The sequence below is a fragment of the Equus asinus genome, chromosome 10, assembly GCF_041296235.1.
Source record: "Equus asinus isolate D_3611 breed Donkey chromosome 10, EquAss-T2T_v2, whole genome shotgun sequence".
Lineage (NCBI taxonomy): Eukaryota > Metazoa > Chordata > Mammalia > Perissodactyla > Equidae > Equus > Equus asinus.
In genome coordinates this window covers 108512849-108531611 of record NC_091799.1, presented here as the reverse complement: position 1 = coordinate 108531611, position 18763 = coordinate 108512849, and the positions used below count along the sequence as shown (strand labels likewise).

The 18763-nt window shown below is 46.3% G+C and overlaps 1 protein-coding gene across 2 annotated transcripts in view; it reads left to right on the top strand.

Moving 5' to 3' along the window:
• The window catches only part of CEP72 (centrosomal protein 72), a 41511-nt gene that overhangs the window by 19709 nt on the left and 3039 nt on the right, over positions 1-18763 (top strand). For both annotated transcript variants that reach the window (XM_044779535.2, XM_014848481.3), the window contains exons 6-10: positions 982-1194; positions 3872-4176; positions 10840-10978; positions 12162-12358; positions 16479-16605. In XM_044779535.2, the coding sequence (XP_044635470.2) occupies positions 982-1194; positions 3872-4176; positions 10840-10978; positions 12162-12358; positions 16479-16605 (981 nt within the window). The remainder of the gene's footprint in view (positions 1-981; positions 1195-3871; positions 4177-10839; positions 10979-12161; positions 12359-16478; positions 16606-18763) is intronic.

Sequence of the window (18763 nt, the reverse complement as noted above, 5' to 3'; positions counted from 1 at the left end):
CTGGCATGAGGACATCTGCCCTTTGGGTGTCCTTGCCACCTCTTGGTAATGTCAGTCTTTTAAGTTCTGGCTCTTCTCCTATGTATATAGTCGTATCTCATTCCAGTTTTAATTTGCGTTTTCCTGAATACTTGTCACGAAAATCTCTTCATGGGCCATTGGTCTGTCTGTCTTCTGTGATGTTTCTATTCAAGTCTGTTCCTCTCCTTTTTCTCTTCTTGGTATTGAGTTATACAAGTTCTTTATGGTTTTTGAATGTAAGCCCTTTCTCAGATAACAGTACTGCAAATTTCCTTCCATTCTGTGGCTTGCCTTTCGTTTTCTTAATAGTGCTTCGAAGAGCAGAAGTTTTAATTTCAACAAAGTGCATTTATCAAATGTTTCCTTTAATGGTTTGTGCTTTTTTGTACCCTGTAAAGAAATTTTTGTCTGCCCCATGCTTATGAAGATTTTCTCCTATAGAGGTAGAGACATCCTATGGTTTTGGTGTTTAGGTCAGTGATCCACTCTTTCGAGTGAATTTGTGAGTGTGATGTGAGATAATAGGTCAGGCTGTCCATGGCCCCCATGTATGTCCAGTTGTGTTAATGCCATTTGTTGAAAAGACTGTCTTTTTTTCTCATTTAATAACCGTGTCGCATTTGTTAAATCAGTTGATGGGCCTGAGCCTCCTTCTGGATTCTGGATTCTGTTCTGTTGTCGTGTCTGTCTTTGTCCCAGTTCCTCCTACACTGTCTTGATTCCCAGCTGTGCAGTGACTCTTAAAGTCGGGCAGCGCCAGTCCCCCTGCCTGTAGTGCTGTGCACAGTGATGGCTGCAGGTTCACTACAGGGTTGGCCGTTGCATTATTAACTCACTCAGTCATCTTTTTCTTATTTAATCAACTTAAGGAATAGACTTAGGAGATAGCATTTACTGTCAGAAGCTTAAAATGTAATTTTTAATGAACTAAAACTTTAAAAATGTTTTTTAATAAAATAGAATCCAGACATCTGTTGAGTCCTCAGTCAGTCCAGCTCCAGTGTGGGGACTCCGTACAGAAGGGCCATGAGAAGAGGAAAAGCAGCCCCAGAGGGTGTTGTCCAGAGAAGAGGCTTCAGAGCGAGTGCTGTGGAGAGCTCCTGCTGCAGCGCGGGGACGAGTCTGAGGCCCACCGCCCCTCTGGGCAACGCCCACACTTGGCCCCACACCCAGGTAGTCTCACACAACCCCCGTAATGCTCTCCTAAGCAGGTCAGTCTTTTTCACCGTGTTTGCTGATGCTGTGAAATTTCTCCTGTTCTCTGTATTTTACTTATTTGTTTGTGGAACTCTAAAATGTCTCAGGAAAGAATCTCATTCACTGAAATCTATACTACATTCAGTATTTTAGATTCCTGGTCTGTAAGTACTTTGCTGTTTTTCTCTGCACACACACTTTTTCTTCTAAATATATAATCTTGGCCCAAGTTATGACAGCAGCTGCATTTTAAAAATTAAAGATGAGGAAAATTGAATAAGTTAATTGAGAGTGTCGTACGCATGCATGTGGTAAGCGTGTCAGAAAACCTCCCAGTGTGAGTGAACCTAACACTTTCCTGAGGCTCACTGAGCTGAGTTCATGGGGGCTTTAGAGGCGGGACCGGCTGTGGTGGAGACCTGCCTAGGTTGCCTGTTGCTGCTGCAGAGCAGGGCATGGTGTTGAGGCCAGGGGTCACACTCCTGTTACATCCCCTCTGCTCTCATTGTCTCCCAGACCAGTCGCTTTTATCCCGTATCCTGAGACCTTACCCTGGTGCTGTGGTGTGTGGGGTGCACAGGATCCCCATTTCCATTGAATGTCAGAATTCATCATTTCCCCTCTGCTCATGGACACACACGTGCTTGATGTTTAGACCTCTTCATTGAAATGTGTGCCCTGTGACTTTTCAGAGTGAACGTAGAAAAGCTACCATCACAGAACAACCAAGTTCCATACCTGCCTCATCCAGACTCCCCTGGAGTTCACGTTTACCACGTCGGCTCTGTTGTGCCCCTTCCCCTGACCCCCTTCCCCCTCTCTGTATGTGTGTGTGTGTCTTTGTGTGGGTGCATACATATACACATGTACACATGTGTATGCGTGTGTACATGTCCCTACACATGGGTGTACACGCACACGTGTGTATGTACACATGTGCATACGCGTCCCTGTGCATGCACGAATAGCATTGCTTGTACATGTGTGTGCACGCATGTATTTGCACATGTGTATTGTGTCCCTGCATGTGGGTGTGCACGTGTATATGCATGCCCGCAAGTGCGTGTGTATCCCTACATGCAAATGTACTCGTGAGTATATGCACACATGTGCATGTATGTACATATGGGTGTGTGCGTGTACTTGTGAACGTTTGTGTGTGCGTCCATACGTACATATGCATGCACACACACATTCTGTCATTGGTCTTTTTCAGAACCTTCTTGGAGCAGGATGTCCTGTCACTCCTACACATTCCAGTGTAGTTTCCTAAAAGCAAGGGCACTCCCCTGAGTAACTAGCACTTTAACTCTCTAGAATAGGAAATGAACTTGCCACAGACTGGCCACTTAACCCACAGGCCCTGTTCACATTTCACTAGCTGTTCCAACGACTTCCTTTTCTTCCTGGTCCAGGATCCCATCCAGGTGCCCACAGCGTATCTAATTGTCATGTCTTGTCAGACTCCTGGGACCCAGAACAATTTCTCAATCTTTCTGTCTTCTGTAACCTTGGGGATTTTGAAGCATTCACACTTCACTTTTGTGGGGTGACCCCCAGTATAGCTTGTCTGCTGGTTCCTGGTGGCTAGACTTAGCCATGGGTTTTGGTGGGTGGGTTTACGCAGAGGCTGTGAGGCCAGAGCGGGGAGAAGGAAGAGAAGCACAGGTTGCAGGTGGAGGTGACACGGCGTGGCAGTGCATGGGCTGCAACGAGCTATGTCTGTCCCTGGGAGGGTGGCACAGAGTGACCAACGTGTGTTTGGGTTGTTGTGGGCAGTGGAGGGTCCATCTAAGTGGATGTGGTAGACCAGTCCCAGCAAGGTGAGGGGGATGGCCTGGCCCTGCTGGTGGTGGTCGATGGACTTGGTGAAGTTTGGTGATGGATGTGGAGCTCAGGGTGGAGGGGGCGCTGTCCAAGTGATCTCTGACCCAGGCAGCCAGACGACTTTGGTGTCGTCCACTCGGGTCGCGGGCACTCGAGGCCGGGGTCAGCTGGGGACCTCCTGGGCCGGGCTCTACTCGAGGTGAGCCTGAGGGCATGGGGACATTGTTCAGTGTGAGAGCCCAGCAGTGATAGCCCAGAGGAGGGGCCTGGGCTGGCGGCCAGTGTTGTGAGGTGGATCTGAGCCTGGGGCGTAGGGAGTGAGGCTGGGCAGAGTCCAGAGAGCAGAGTCCAGGCAGAGGGGGGTCCCAGGACTCAGCGCTGGGGAGCTTCAGCAGGCGAGCAGGGCGGGCTGGGCCCTCGAGGCCCAGACAATGCCTACCTTTGGAGAGCCCTCGCCTCCTCCTGCTGCTGGGCAGCGCTCGCTGGACACCCACCCTGGGAGAGTAGCTCAGTGGCTGGGGGAGGGACGGTCTTAGGTGTCAGTATGTTAAAAGAATCTCCCGTAGGAAAGATTGTTAAATCCTCTGTAATTTCCAAATTTTAAGTTTTTGCTCACTTGACCCATCTTTGTGATACATAATTTTGGCAAGGAAGCAGTAATTGGCTGATTCATTTATTAAAGTTATTACTTTAGTCTCGTCACTTTTTGACGGATTTTCCATATTTGTGTGTGCGTGCACACCACACACCTTTTAAAATTACAGTACTGGTCCCTGAGCCCCGAGAACTTGGTCTGAGGAGGGCTCTGTTCTTCCCTCTGTTACAGACTCCACAGACATTGAGGACTCAGCCTCCTCATCTCAGAAGTCAAGCTTGTCAACACAAAAAGTGTTTAATCCTTTGCCTGCTCCTGAAAAGTACAGGAAGCGAAGAATGCCTGGCGGGAAATTCCAGGCACTTGCAGACCAGGCGTGTCTGAGCTGCCTGGAGAGGGCCAGTGGGCCCTCGAGCCCCCAGGAGAGTCTGGGCAGGCCGAACATCTCAGAGGGCGGGAGCGAGAGGGCCTTTTCTCATGTGGAGGCATCAGAGCCCGAAGAGCAGAGGCCCCGCGGCATGAGCAGCAACAGAGAGGTGAGTGGGAGAGCTGAGTGGCTGGTGGTAACAGCGAGGGCCTGCTGTCTTTTGTGACGCCACGTCTTCTGTTTCAGCATTACTGTGATCCCGTGGTGAGTGTGGCTGTTGAACGCATTTTCCTTAGCGCCTGTCATCCCTGCTTCGTTAGGAGTGTGCTTCCGTGCCCCTTCCTGCAATGCCGCGCCTCGAGGCAGAGGTCACGTTGCAGAGGGGAGAGGCGGTTTCGCCCTGTGCTTACAAGGGCACTTGTCTCCAGAGTTGGAATCCGTCGTCTCGGCCAGCCGGAGCCATCAATGGCCTTGTCCGGAGGGGGCCCTGGACGTGCATTTCATAGTTTTCCAAAGACTCATCCTGGTTAGGGAGTGAGGGTTCTCTCACCCTCAGAGTGACCCAAAGCCACGTGAATGATGCCTCTGTTGCTTTCTCACTGGCCCGGTTGGAGACTTGGAGACATACTCCAAGTTGTGGTAGTAAGTGAAGACCTCCACTGCTGCAGCCAGGCAGGGCTGGCCACGGCACTGCGTGTGGCAGAGACCCCCAGGCAGGCCGAGGAGGGGAGAGCGTCACAGTGGCCGGAGCGGGGAGCAGGTGCCCTGATGGGGCTGTCGGCCTGGGGAGGCAGGGCCGGCTCACTAGAAGGGGGCGGCCGGTGTGGTGGGTTAGGGAAGTGTTTTGGCCCTGAGTTGGAAATGGAAAAAAATGAGGGAAGTGGTCAGTTATTGGCCAAGTCTTGGCTGTTTGGGGCCGAGATAGGTGTGGCATTTACTCCCTCCCCCTCTCCAAATCCCTAACTCCCGGTAAGTGTTCCCTAGACACTCAGAAAGTGGGCAGAAGAGCAGGAGCCATCTCTCTTTCTTCCGTAAATTTTTTAAATTGGTAAAAGAGTTTCTATAGGGAGGAAAAGAGAGCACTGATGCGAGTGCCAATGACGGCTGACTGTGTGCTGAGGCCCCTGGGGCACTGGTGTGGTCAGGCACTGGGTGGTGTAGCCCTGACGGTTCTGCTGGCAGCCTCTCCTGCCTGCACCATCCTGGCCTGACCTCCGTCTGGTCCAGTGTGTGACTTCATTACATTCGGGGCCTTCTGGATGCCGGGGACCGTTCAGGCTGAGACTTCCTCTGAGGGTCCCCACCCTCCAGGAGAGACTGCAGGCTGGTTCAGGAGGGCCCAGAGGAAGCTGTCCCTTGGGAACTGGAGTCCCACAGCCTTAGCCCTCAGACTGTGGCGTGGATTTCATGTAGCACCATGTGGTCTAGTTTCCATACTTCCTTTAGCCATTCCTCCTGGTGTGGGGTGTCATCCCCACCCCACAGATGTGGACACTCAGCTCTCATAACCTGCGCGGGGCCACACGTCCAGGGGGCCAGGAGGTGAATCCTGTGGGCCATACCCCTGCAGATTTGGCCTCTTGGGAATACCATGACGCTATCCGACTGTCCAGATGCATATACAACATGAAACACCATTTCATTTATTGGGTCATTTATTTCACTTACAAATTAATAATTTTCGTAACTTGAGAAGAATTCACATTCCAACAAGAAGTATCAATAGAATCAACTACTACCAGCCTTGAGTGAGTTTGTGAATGTTCCCCACCATAGCATATATTTGATGAACCTACTTGCGTAAATTTAAAATAAAAAAGGAGGAATCGAGCCTCCTCTAACTGGTTTCAAGCCAAAACCAAAATCATGATGTCTTTCTCAGTAAATGGGGTATTAGTGGAAGTTACATAACTTTGTCTAAGTTAAATTACGGGTTAAATCCCTTTATATCTCTGTGGCATATCCATTTCAACTGGGCTTTCAAGATGCGACATCCCTGCTAGAGAAGAACTTCTTCACTTTTATGACTGCATGCTAATAATTGTTTTCCTAATTAGCTCTTTAGTATTATACATTATTTCATTAATGTTAACAACTAAATCAACCCACACAAGTACTATAGATGCACAAGAAGTAGAAACAATTTGAACCATTTTACCAGCTAGTAGTTCAATTCTAATTACTCTACCATCATTATGAATTTTCTATATAATAGACGAAATTAATAATCTTTCCCTAACTGTTAGAACTGTAAGCCACGGATGACACTGAAGCTGTGAAGATACAGATGATGAAGATTTAAATTTTGACTCCTCTGTAGTTTCTACATCAGATTTAAAACCAGGAGAACTGTGACTTGTAGAAGTTGATAACTGAGTGGTTTTACCTATAGAAAGAACAATCTGAATATTTATTTCATCTGAAGATGTCCTGCATTTGTGAGCTGTTTCTTGTCTAGGCCTGAACACAGATGCTACCCCTAACCAAGGGGTACGCCTAACCAAGCAACCCTCTCACCTGCACGACCAGGCGTGCACTGTGGGCAGTGCTCAGAAATCTGCAGATCAAATCACTGCTTTATACCTGTTATTCTTCAGTTAGTCCCACTAAAATATTTTGAAAAGTGATCTGTTTTCCATACTATAAAATCATTAAGAAGCTGTATAGTATTAACCTTTCAAGTTGAAGACTGGGAGTTTAAATCTCTCCTTAATGATATACCACAGCTGGACACATCAGCATGATTTGCTACTATTATATCAGTAATTATAACATCACTTATTGGATTTCAACTAAAAATTTCAAGGCACTTTTATCCCTCAAACCCAGAACTAGAAACAATCAAATCATTAAAACATATTATCCCTTGAGAATCAAAATGAACGAAAGTTTATTGACCTCTTTGGCTACCCCAACAATAGGATTACCTCTTATTATTCTGATCATTGTATTTCCAACCGTTATATTCCTTACTTCCAGCTGACTAACAACCATCTAATTTCTGTTCAACAATGATTAATTCAACTTATATCAAAACAAGTGATATCTATTCACAACCATGTAGGACAAACTTGAGTCCTAATACTCATCACTCATCCTATTTATTAGCTCAGCAAACCTACTGGGCCTTTTACCATGCTCATTCACAGCCATTACACAACTATCAAACAATTTAGAAATTGCTCTTCCCTGGGAGCAGGAACAGTGATAACAGTGTTCTGACATGAAACAAAAAAGCATCCTTATTTACTTCAAGGAACCCCTGTTTTTCTCATTCCTCTACTAGTGATTATTGAAACTGCTAGTTTATACAACAAACAGCTAACATTACTACTGGATACCTCCTAATTCGCCCAATTGGAGGAGCCACCGTAGCCCTGATAAATATCAGCCCCACTACAGCTTTCATTGCCTGTATTATTCTTATCTCACTTGCTTTCTTGAATTGGCAGTGGCCCTAGTTCAAGCCCACGCATTTACTCTTTTGGTGAGCCTCTGTTTACATGATGATACCCGTGTGACACACCAAACCCATGTAGATCACATAGTCAGTCCCAGCCCTTGACCACTTACAGGAGCTCTTTCAGCTCTCCTCATAACGTCTGGACTAGTAATATGATTCCACTTTAACTCAACATTCCTATTATTCCTAGGCTCATTAATGAATGTATTAACCATATATCAATTTTGACAGCACGTCATTGAAGAAAGTACATTTCAAGGCCATCACACACCAGTCATGCAGAAAGGACTCCCATATGGTATAATTCTTTTTATTATTTTAGAAGTCTTTCTTCTTTGGCTCTTTCTGAGCCTTTTACCATTCAAGCTTAGTCCCAACACCCGAATTAGGTGGCTGCTGACCACCCTGAGGCATTCACCCCCAAAATCTCTTAGAAGTACCTCTTCTCAAGACCTCGGTACTGTTAGCATCTGGAGTTTCCATCACCTGAGCACATGATAGCTTAATAGAAGGGAATCGCAAGCATGTACTTCAAGCCGTATTTATTACAATCTCACTAGGGGTTTACTTTACTCTCTTAGAAGCCGCAGAGTACCACAAAACGTCATTACATTTCAGATGGCTTTTATGGGTCAGGATTCTTCAGAACTACAGGCTTCCACCAACTACACTTAACTGTAGACTCTACTTCCCTTATCGTCTGCTTTCGACATCAACTAAAATTTCATTTTACATCTAACAGTCCTTTTGGATTTGAAGCAGCTACCTGATACTGACATTTTGTAGATGTGGTATGATTGTTCCTATGTGTCTCTATTTATTGATGAAGATCCTATTCTTTTAGTATTAAATAGTGCAATTGACTTTCGATGAGTTTCAGTACAACCCAAAGAAGAAGAATAAAACCTTATATGACATTATCAGTACACTGTAAGCCTCATTACTTGTATTTATCGCATTCTGATTACCCCAACTAAATGTCTGCAGAGAGAAATCTCTCCCTTATGAGTGCAGATTTGACCCTATAGGATCAGCACACCTGCCCTTCTCTATAACATTTTTTCTAGTAGCCATCACATTTCTGTTATTTGATCTGGAAATTGCTCTCCTCCAACCCCTACCATGAGCATCCCAAACAAATAATCAAGAACCATGCTTACCATAGCACTAGTTCCAATTTCATTACTCACCATTAGCTTATCTTATGGATGAGCTCAAAAAGGCTAGAATGAACTGAATGTGATGATTAGTTTAAATTAAAACAAATTATTTTGACTCATTAAATTGTGATTTATTTCATAATTATCAAATGTCCCATTTAATATTTAGTCCATATTAACATCTAGTCCATATTAACATCATCTTAGCATTTACAATATCTTTTATAGGATCACTAATATATTGATCCCATTTAATATCATCATTACTATGCTTAGAAGGTGTAATATTATCATTATTTATTATAGCAAGTGTAATAATCTTAAATGCCCATTTTACATTAGGCAGCATGATACCTATTATTTAATTAGTATTTGTAGCCTGCGAAGCTGTGCAGTACACAGGGACGATCATTACTAATTATAGTATCCAGTACTTAGGGTATTAATTATGTACAAAACCTTAACCTTCTCCAGTACTAAAAATTATTATTCCAACTATTATATTAATAGCATTAACATGACTATCAAAAAATAACAATCTGAATTAATACCACAACTTATAGTCTATGATGCTTATTAGCCTATCTCTGTTAAATCAACTGAATAACAGCCTTAATTTTTCACTGATACTCTTCTCCACTTCCCTATTGGCGCTAACTCTTGCCCTGCTGGCACTGACACATGGCTTCTTCAATACCATCTATCCAAAGAAGCTTTTTTTTTTTCAATTTTTTTTGGAGGAAGATCAGCCCTGAGCTAACATCTGCTGCCAATCCTCCTCTTTTTGCTGAGGATGACTTGCCGTGAGCTAACATCTATGCCCATCTTCCTCTACTTTATATGAGGGACGCCTGCCACAGCATGGCTTGCCAAGCGGTGCTGTGTCCGCACCCTGGATCTGAACCGGCGAACCCCGGGCCGCTGAAGCAGAATGTGCGCGCTTAACTGCTGTGCCACCAGGCCGGCCCCTCCAAAGAACATTTAATCTGAAAAAAATTATGTAGTGCAGTACTGATCATCTATAAACGTTTGTAATTACAACTTCCACTGCTGCAGAACTAATTCTCTTCCACATTGTTTGAAGCAGCATTAGTCCCAACACTAATTATTACTCTCAGAGGAGATGAAACAGAACGACTAGACGCAGGACTCTGTTTCCTGTCTGTTTGTTAGTAGGATCACTTCCACTTCTTGTTGCACTGATCTTCATCCCAGACCTGACAGCTTCATTACATTTCCCAATAATCCGATACTGAATCCAAACAACGCCCAGGTCCTGGTCCAGCATTTCCCTGTGATTGGCATGCAGAGTAGCATTCGCAGTGAAAAACACCTCCCTCCAGCCTTCGTCCCTCATTACCAGGAGCACCCACAGAAGCCCCATTGCCGGCTCCACAGTACTAGCAGCTGTTCTATTAAAACTAGGTGGTTAAGGAATACCACGAATTCTGACAGTATTAAATCCCTTAACAAACTGGCATATCCATTCCTCATATCATCCTTATGAGGAATAATTACAACCAGCTCTATTTGTTTATGTCAAACAGACTTAAAATGTCTCATGGCATACCCCTCTGTCAGCCACACAGCCCTAGTAACTGTACTGACTCTTATTCAGACACCATGAAGGTAAAGAGGAGCCACAGCCCCAATAGTTACAGCCTCACCTCTTTATCATTCTTTCGAGCAGATTCAAAGCAGGAACACATTCATGGCTGAACAGTGCTTGTACCTTGTGGTACCTTGTGGAGTACCTTGTGGAGTACGTGCGCTCCTCCCACTGATAGCAGCTTGATGACTCTTAGTCTCAGCCGTCTAGCCTTACCCCCCAACAGTTAACCTAATCGGAGAACTATCCGAAGTAGTGTCATCATTGTCACGGTCTGCCATTACCATTATGCTAATAGGAATTAACCTCATTGTTACTAATGCCCTGTGTTCCCTCTGTATATTAATCATAACACAACGAGGCACATATACATATTATTAATGTTAAACCACATTTACATGAGGAAGTGCACTCATAACCCTATACCTGTTACCACTTGTGAAGTGTGAAGGGCCCCCTCGTGCAGGTCTCCGTGGGATGAGGGTGTCAGCATTGTGCGTGGTGGGTACACAAGTGTGCCAGGCTTAGAAGCTGTGTTCACGTAGTAACCCACTGGTTTCAGGAATGAAAACTGGTGTCGTGATTTTGTCTCTATGGCAGCTATCTCCTGAATCACGCTCTGCCGTGCCACCTGGGAAGAAGACTGCCCTGGAGGCGGCGCTCCTGGAGGCGCTCCTCGACCTGGTGGACAGGTACTGGAGTGGCTGCAAGTCCCTGCGTGGCAACGAGGCGTTCCTGGGTGAGTCAGGAAGGAACAGTTGCTTGTCGATGCAGACCCACGTGTGGGCCCACCCTCCAGGCACCATTCTGCTTGCAGGTGCTTTCCTTCTCCTGGGTTCTGGGCTCTGTACCCTTTGGACCCTCCTCATCAGCTGTCACTGTCCCTGCTTGCTGCAGGCTGGGCCCCTGAGGTGTGACACGCAAGCACGACGCAGGCAAGCACCACGCAGGCCTGTGGCTGCTGGTTTCCACCTGCTGCGCTGGGGGTTCATGGAGCGCACCTTGTTGCCTGGTTTTGTTGGAAATGCTTTCTTGGGTGTTTGCTTCACTTTGCTGTTTTTATGTGGGGATTGGAGAGATTAAAAGCTGCTGCTGTCTGCTCCGAACAAACCCTCTGAAGGTTTGCTTGGGTGCAGGCCCTGGATTGGCTGAGCTTTGGTACAAATGACTTGAGGCCCAGGAGGATGGCCCCTCCCCAGAGAGGACTTGGGTTTGCTTCTGCCTGGTGCTTGGGTGCAGGAGCACACTGGGGACCCCTTCATCCAGAGTTTGTGTGAGGTGAGGAGATGCTGCATGCCCGAGGGCTGCCTTCTCTTTCTCCCGCAGCCTGGGGTACAGCCTTCAGGGTCCCACTGGGAGCAGAACTTGCCAGCTCTCTCCTTCCTGGCAGACCTGGGGTTCTGCCTGGAGCTGCCGTCTGAGCCACTGCCAGAGGCGCCTGAGCACTCTGCTCAGTGTCGTGGCCCCCAGCTTCTCCTCTGGAATCAAGATGCCCCGAGAAGTTGGAGCCACTGGATCCCGACCCTGTAAACTACACCCTGTTGATAGGGCTAGCAGCGGGACTCATCTGTGAGACCCAGCTGTTGTCCCCAGTGGTGGAGCTGCCAGACTGCACAGCAGGTCCCCGGCCAGGAGCAAGCAGTGCTGTGGAAGAGAGCATGATGGTCTGCTAGGGTGTGCAGCCAAACCGTCCTAGTCATGGCATTCTCTTCAGAGGTACCTTTGCTCTAGAATGAGACTTTTTCTGCTCTTCTCCGCCTCCCACCCACTACTGGACATAAAGAAACCCAAGTGAGGTCACTTCAGTGGTCAGTGTTCTTGAGGCATGTAGTCTGTGTTACTCAAAATATAGTGAACATATTTTGTTTATGCTTTATCCTTTCAACATAAGTGCTATAATAGTATTTGATTTTTGCTCCTAGCTCAGGCAAGACATATTTTGTCATCTGCTCAAGAATTTACAGCAACTCAGGACAACTCAACAATTGTGAATGAAGAGATTAGCTACCTGACTCTTGAAAATAAATCTCTGCAAAAGCACCTTGCTGAACAACAGCAGCGGCATAGTGTGAAGATGAGTGAGGTAGAGTCGGAACTCAGCAGCACGCGGAAGGAGATGGTGAGCTGCGCCCCTTGTGTTAGTTCTGTTTGTTCACAGATGGGGTGAAAATGTTTCGACTTTGCAGAACGAGGAGGGCCTTTTGACTCCGCGCTTCCCCTCAACTGCTGTTCGGCCACAGCATTGGGGTTCCCCTCTTGCCCTTCCACAACCATAGCCACCCTCCCCCACCAGGCTTTCCCCACCACCGGGGACTCCTGCCCCCCAGGGGCACTGCCTGGCTGTGTCACTCCCAGACCCCATGGCAACAGTGATTTTCAGATGGCAGCTTTGCCGCTTGTCCTAGCTCTGCCTCTCCCAGATGGCTGCCTCTTCTTCTGAGTGGGAGAGACGGAGCGAGGGTGGAGCTGGGCTTGAGGTGGAGCTTTTGTGGCCCCACTGTTCCCTGGCCCAGGCTCCCCAAACCACTGGGGAGAGAGGTTGTGGTTAGCTAGGTGATCCTGGGGTCCTTGCCGGCCAGCCCTGAGATGTCCTTTTGGACTTGAGGGACCTTCTGCCACCAGGTGGCACCCAAGGACAGCCAGAGCCAGCACAGCTTGGAGCTGGCTGGCAGCAGAGCCTAAGACTCCTAGCTGGACACGGCTGCCGCTGTCCTTTGTAACCTCACCATAAGACCATCACACGTAAATGCCTAGGTTAAAAAAAGAAGAAAGGGGCTTGCCCCGTGGCTGAGTGGTTAAGTTCGCACTCTCTGCTTTGGCGGCCCAGGGTTTTACCAGCTCGGATCCTGGGCGCCAAGATGGCAGCACTTGTCAGGCCATGCTGAGGCAGCATCCCACAGGGCAGACGCAGAAGGACCTACAAATGGAATATACAGCTATGTCCTGGGCAGCTTTGGGGAGGAGAAGAAGAAGAAGAAGGAAAAAAAAGAAGATTGGCAACACATGTTAGCTCAGGTGATGATCTTTAAAAAAAAAAGAAGAAGGAAGGAAGATCTCAAATAACCTAACTTTCCACCTCAAAGAAGTAGAACAAACTAAATCCAAAGTTAGCCGGAGGAAGGAAGTAATAAAGATCAATCAATCAATAAATCAAATAGAGACTAGAAAAACGATAGAAAAAGTCGACAAAACTGAGCTGAGTTTTTGAAAAAATATACAAAATCATCAAACCCTTAGCTAGACTACCTAAGAAAAAAAGAGAAGACTAAAAATAAGAAACGAAAGAGGAGACATTACAATGGATGCCTCAGAAATAAAAAGAATCATGAGGGACTATTATGAGTGATTATATGCAAATACATTGGGTAGCCAAGAAGAAATGGGTAAATTCCTAGAAACATACAACCTACCAAGACTATATCAAGAAGAGAAATAAAGCCTGAACAGACCAATAACAAATAAGGAGATTGAGCAGTAATCAAAACCTCTCAACAGAAAAACCCAGGACCAGGTGGCTTCACAGCTGAATTATGCCAGACATTCAAAGAAGAATTAATATCACTCCTTCTTAAACTCTTCCAAAAAATAGAAGTACAGGGAATACTTTCAAACTCATTTTATGAAGTTAAAATACTAAAGCCAGACAAAGACACCACAAGAGAAGAAAACCACAGGCCAGTATCCCTGGTGAACATAGATATAAAAATTCTCAATAAAATACTAGCAAACTGGTGTTTCAACAACACATCAGAGAGATTATACACCATGATCAGGTGAGATTTTTGGAATGCAAAATTGGTTTAACATATGCAAATTAATATGCCACATTAACAGATTGAAAGATACCACATGATCATCTCAATAGATTCAGAAACAGCATTTGACAAACCTCAACGTCTATTCGTGATAAAAAAACTCTCAACAAAATAAATATAAAAGAAAATTTCCTCAGTGCAATAAAGGCCATTTATGAAAAGCCCACAGCTAATGTGATCAGTGGGAACACTGAAAACTTTTCCTCTGAGATCCGGTACAAGATGAGGATGTCCACTCTCACAACTTCTGTTCAGCACAGGACTGGCAGTCCTAGCCAGAGGGAGCAGACAGGGAAGGAAAGAAAAGGCATCCAGATTGGAAAGGAAGAAGAAGTATATTATCTCTGTTTGCAGGTGACATGACCGCGTATTTAGAAAACCCCAAAGACGCCAGGAAAAAACTCTTAGAACTAATAAATTCAGTGAAGTTGCAGGATACAAAGTCAGCATAACAAAAATGAGTTGTGTTTCTTTACACCAGTGATTAATCCAGAAAGCAAACCAGGGAAACAACCCCATTTATGATAAAATCAAAAAGAGTAAAATATTTAGGAATAAATCTAACCAAGGAGGTTAAAGATCTTAACACTGGAAACTATAAAACATTGATGAAAGGAATTGAAGAAGACACAAATGAATGGAAGGACATCCTGTGTTCATGGATTGGGAGATTAATTGTGTTAAAATGTCTGTACTGCCCAAAGCCATCTACAGTGTCAGTGCAATCCTTAAATATTCCAATGGCATTCTTCACAGAAATAGAAGAAAAGAATTCTAAAATTTGTATAATTATTTTTCTTATAATTTGTATTCTTTTTTTAGTTCCACAATAGACCCTGAACAGCCAAAGCAATCTAGAGAAATAAGAACAGAGTTGTAGGCGTCACACATCCTGATTTCAAAGTGTATTACAAAGCTGTAGTTATCGAAGCAGTATGTTACTGGCATAAAAACAGACTATATATCAATGGGACAGAAGAGAGAGCCCAGAAATAGACCCACACATGTGTGGTCAGCTAATTTCCAACAGGGACATCAAGAATCTACAATGGGGAAGGGACCTGGTCTCTTCAGGAAATGGTGTTGGGAAAACTGGACGCCTGTCTTACACTATATGCAAAAATCAACTCACCATGGATACAAGATTTAAATGTAAGACTGGAACCTTAAAATTCCTTGAAGAAAACATAGAGAAAAGTCTCCTTGACCTGGCCTTGGCAATGATTTTTTGTATTTGATACCAAAAGCAAAGGCAACAGAAGTAAAAATAGACAAGTGGGATGACACAAACTAGAACGCTTCTGCACAACAAAGGAAACCATCAACAAAATGAAAAGGCAACCTAGGGAATGGGAGAAAATATTTGTAAATCATACATCAGATAAGGGGTTAATATCTAGAATATATGAAGAACTCATACAACTCAATAGCAAAAAAAAAAAAAGACAAAAAAGGCAGAGGATCTGAATAGACATTTTTCCAAAGAAGACACACAGATGGCTGGCAGGTATGTGAAAAGATGCTCAACATCACTAATGAGGGAAATGCAAATCAAAACCACAGTGAGGGGCCAGCCCGGTAGTGTAGTGGTTAAGTTTGCACACTCTGCTTCAGCAGCCTGGGGTTTGCGGGTTTGGATCCCGGGCACAAACCTACACACTGCTCATCAAGCCATGCTGTAGCAACATCCCATATACAAAATGGAGGAAGATTGGCACAGATGTTAGCTCAGGGCCAGTCTTCCTCAAGCAAAAAGAAAAGAGTGGCAACAGATGTTAGCTCAGGGCCCATCTTCCTCACCAAAAAAAAAAAAAGAAAACACCCACCCACAATGAGATATCACCTCACAACTGTTAGGAAGACTATTATCAAAAAGACAAGAAATAACAAGTGTTGGAGAACATGTGGAGAAAAGGGAACCTTGGTGAACTGTTAGTAGGAGTGTAAACTGGTGCAGCCACTACAAACAACAGTATGGAAGTTCCTCAAAAAATTAAAAATGCAACTATCATGATCCAGCCATTCAATTCCCCTTCTGGGTATATACCCATAGGAAATGAAATCAGTGTCGCAAAGGGATATTTGCAGTCCACGTTCATTGCAGCATTGAGGTAGCCCAGACATAGAAGCAACCTAAGTGTCCAGTGGCACATGGAGGGATAAAGAACATGTAGTGTGTATACAATGGAATGTTACTCAGCCGTAAAGGAAGGAAATCCTCTCATTCACAATGACGTGGATGGACTTCGACGACATCATACTAAGTGAAATAAGTCAGAAAGGAAAAAACCCTGCATGTGCCCCAGCAATTACGATGTGCAAGAGGAAACTGAGATCTGGTGATTTCAGTAGGTTTCATGTGATTTTCTACATGCATCTTACTGAATGTGACTTTCCTATTTTAAGTGTGTTCTATGTCCCTAGGATGACTTGCGGCAACATTTAGACAAATCTTTGGAGGAGAACAGCAGCTTAAAGTCTCTCTTGTTCAGCATGAAAAAAGAAGTAAAAAATGCAGATGCTTCAGCTACGTTAAATTTGCAGATCAGTGGTAAGTTTATAGTTTATTTAGTACTATTACTTGGTGAATATTCATATGTAGACTTTGTTTTAAATTATTCACAGAATTCAGAACCAGCAAATACTATAAAATGGGGTCATCCTGGTTGTTGTGAGGGTCGTCTTGGCTCATGGCTGATGCTTCTGCCTACCTGGAGCAAGCCTGGCCAGGTGTGTGGAAGGAGAGCTGAGCCAGAGGGGAGAAGCAGCTTCCACGTGAGCTCCGGGCAGGTCCTCCCTCACTGCTTGGATCTGCGACTCCATGGAAACCTCAGGTATTGTCCTGTGGTCCTGACGCCTGGACAGCAGGTGCCTAGTCCGTCTGCCTCTCTGAGGGTGCAGACTGATCGCACCTCTGCTCCGCCTGTCTCTGCCAAGGAGGCAGCGTGTCCTCCCTGCTCACTGCTCCCTCCAGACCCAGATCACGTTCGTGCCCTGTCTTCACTTGGATTCTGTTTTGCCATTTTTACAGCAGCACCCTCAGTATTTCAGGTTCAGATACTGGGACTTTGGATGAGGGGTGTTGGTGTGTCTGTGCTCCAAGCTGCCACCTTCTCTGGGGGTGAAGTGGGATCTCTTGAAGGTTTGGATTTTAAAAATGTGTAGTCTGTGTCATGTGGCATGGGCGGTTGTGTGAGTGAGACGCTGATGCTGTGGCCGTGTGTGTGGTCACAGAAGGGCAGTGGTAGGGCCACAGGCCCTGATGGAAGTCTCAACCAAAGCAGGCGGAGGGACTGACCACGCTCGCACGCAGCACAGCCTTCGTTTCTTAAGTTTTTCTTTGTTGCAAATCTTGCATGAGTTCAGCTTCTCAGTTCTGACTGAGGTGGTGCTTTCATTTCTCTGTTGTTTCCTTTTTGTCTCCAGCTCTTTTTGAAACGGGCGCGATGAGGTCTGCTCTGGGACGTGGCTTTCGTGTCCACAGGGAGGTGCTTTGTGCTCACAGTAGCTCTGTGTGGGGTCTGACCTCACTGCTCATCTGTTCCTTTTGACACACGAAGTTCGTTCTGAGCTCTTAGGAGCAGGTCAGGCCGCTTTGCTAACTTCTCTGGTAAATGTGGTGCCTCCTCCGGGGCTTTAGTACCTGTTCATCCTGCCCCCTACTGTCGTGTCCGCCTGACCGAACACCTCAGCATCCACTTCTCTGCGGTCTGGAAGGGACTGGGTAGGTCAACCTTGAGGGGTCACAGGCTGCTCCAGCCCTCATGCTTCTCAGACCCCCAGTCCCCCCTCTTTGGAGGAGGCCAGGCCTCCCTCTGTCAGCCCTGGTTCCCTACTTGGCCCCCAGGGTTTCCTGGGAAGATGGAGACACTGGGGGCTCTGCTGCCCTCAGGTCTGTCCGCTGCCCACTGCTGCCTGCTGCTTCCCCTGCAGGTACAGACACCTGCTGGACTTGTGGCTGTCTCGTATCTGGGGCCTTGAGCCTGCCTTATCACCAGGTGCTGCGATGTTGTCTGGGGCCTTGAGCCTGCCTTATCACCAGGTGCTGTGATGTTGTCTGGGGCCTTGAGCCTGCCTTATCACCAGGTGCTGTAATGTTGTCTGTGGGCCTTGAGGCTGCCTTATCACCAGGTGCTGTAATGTTGTCTGTGGGCCTTGAGGCTGCCTTATCACCAGGTGCTGTGATGTTGTCTGTGGGCCTTGAGGCTGCCTTATCACCAGGTGCTGTGATGTTGTCTGGGGCCTTGAGGCTGCCTTATCACCAGGTGCTGTGATGTTGTCTGTGGGCCTTGAGGCTGCCTTATCACCAGGTGCTGTGATGTTGTCTGTGGGCCTTGAGGCTGCCTTATCACCAGGTGCTGTGATGTTGTCTGTGGGCCTTGAGGCTGCCTTATCACCAGGTGCTGTGATGTTGTCTGTGGGGCTTTGGTTTTGTCATCTAATTACTCTTAGTGTTGACTAATGTGGGAATTCTGGGGGATCCCAAAACCATGCTGCCACTGCCCTCTTCCCAGAATTCCTTTCATTCACGCCCTGGAGGGAAGTTTAGGTGGACATAGATTCTGAGTAGTGTCTTCCCATCCTAGCCATTGCTGTGTGCTCATTGTGAGAGAGCCTGCGGTCAGCGTCACTGTCACCACTTTGCCCATCGCCTTCCCACCCTGGCTTCCTCATTGTCTCTGGTGTTGTGTGGTCCCGCAGTGGTGTGT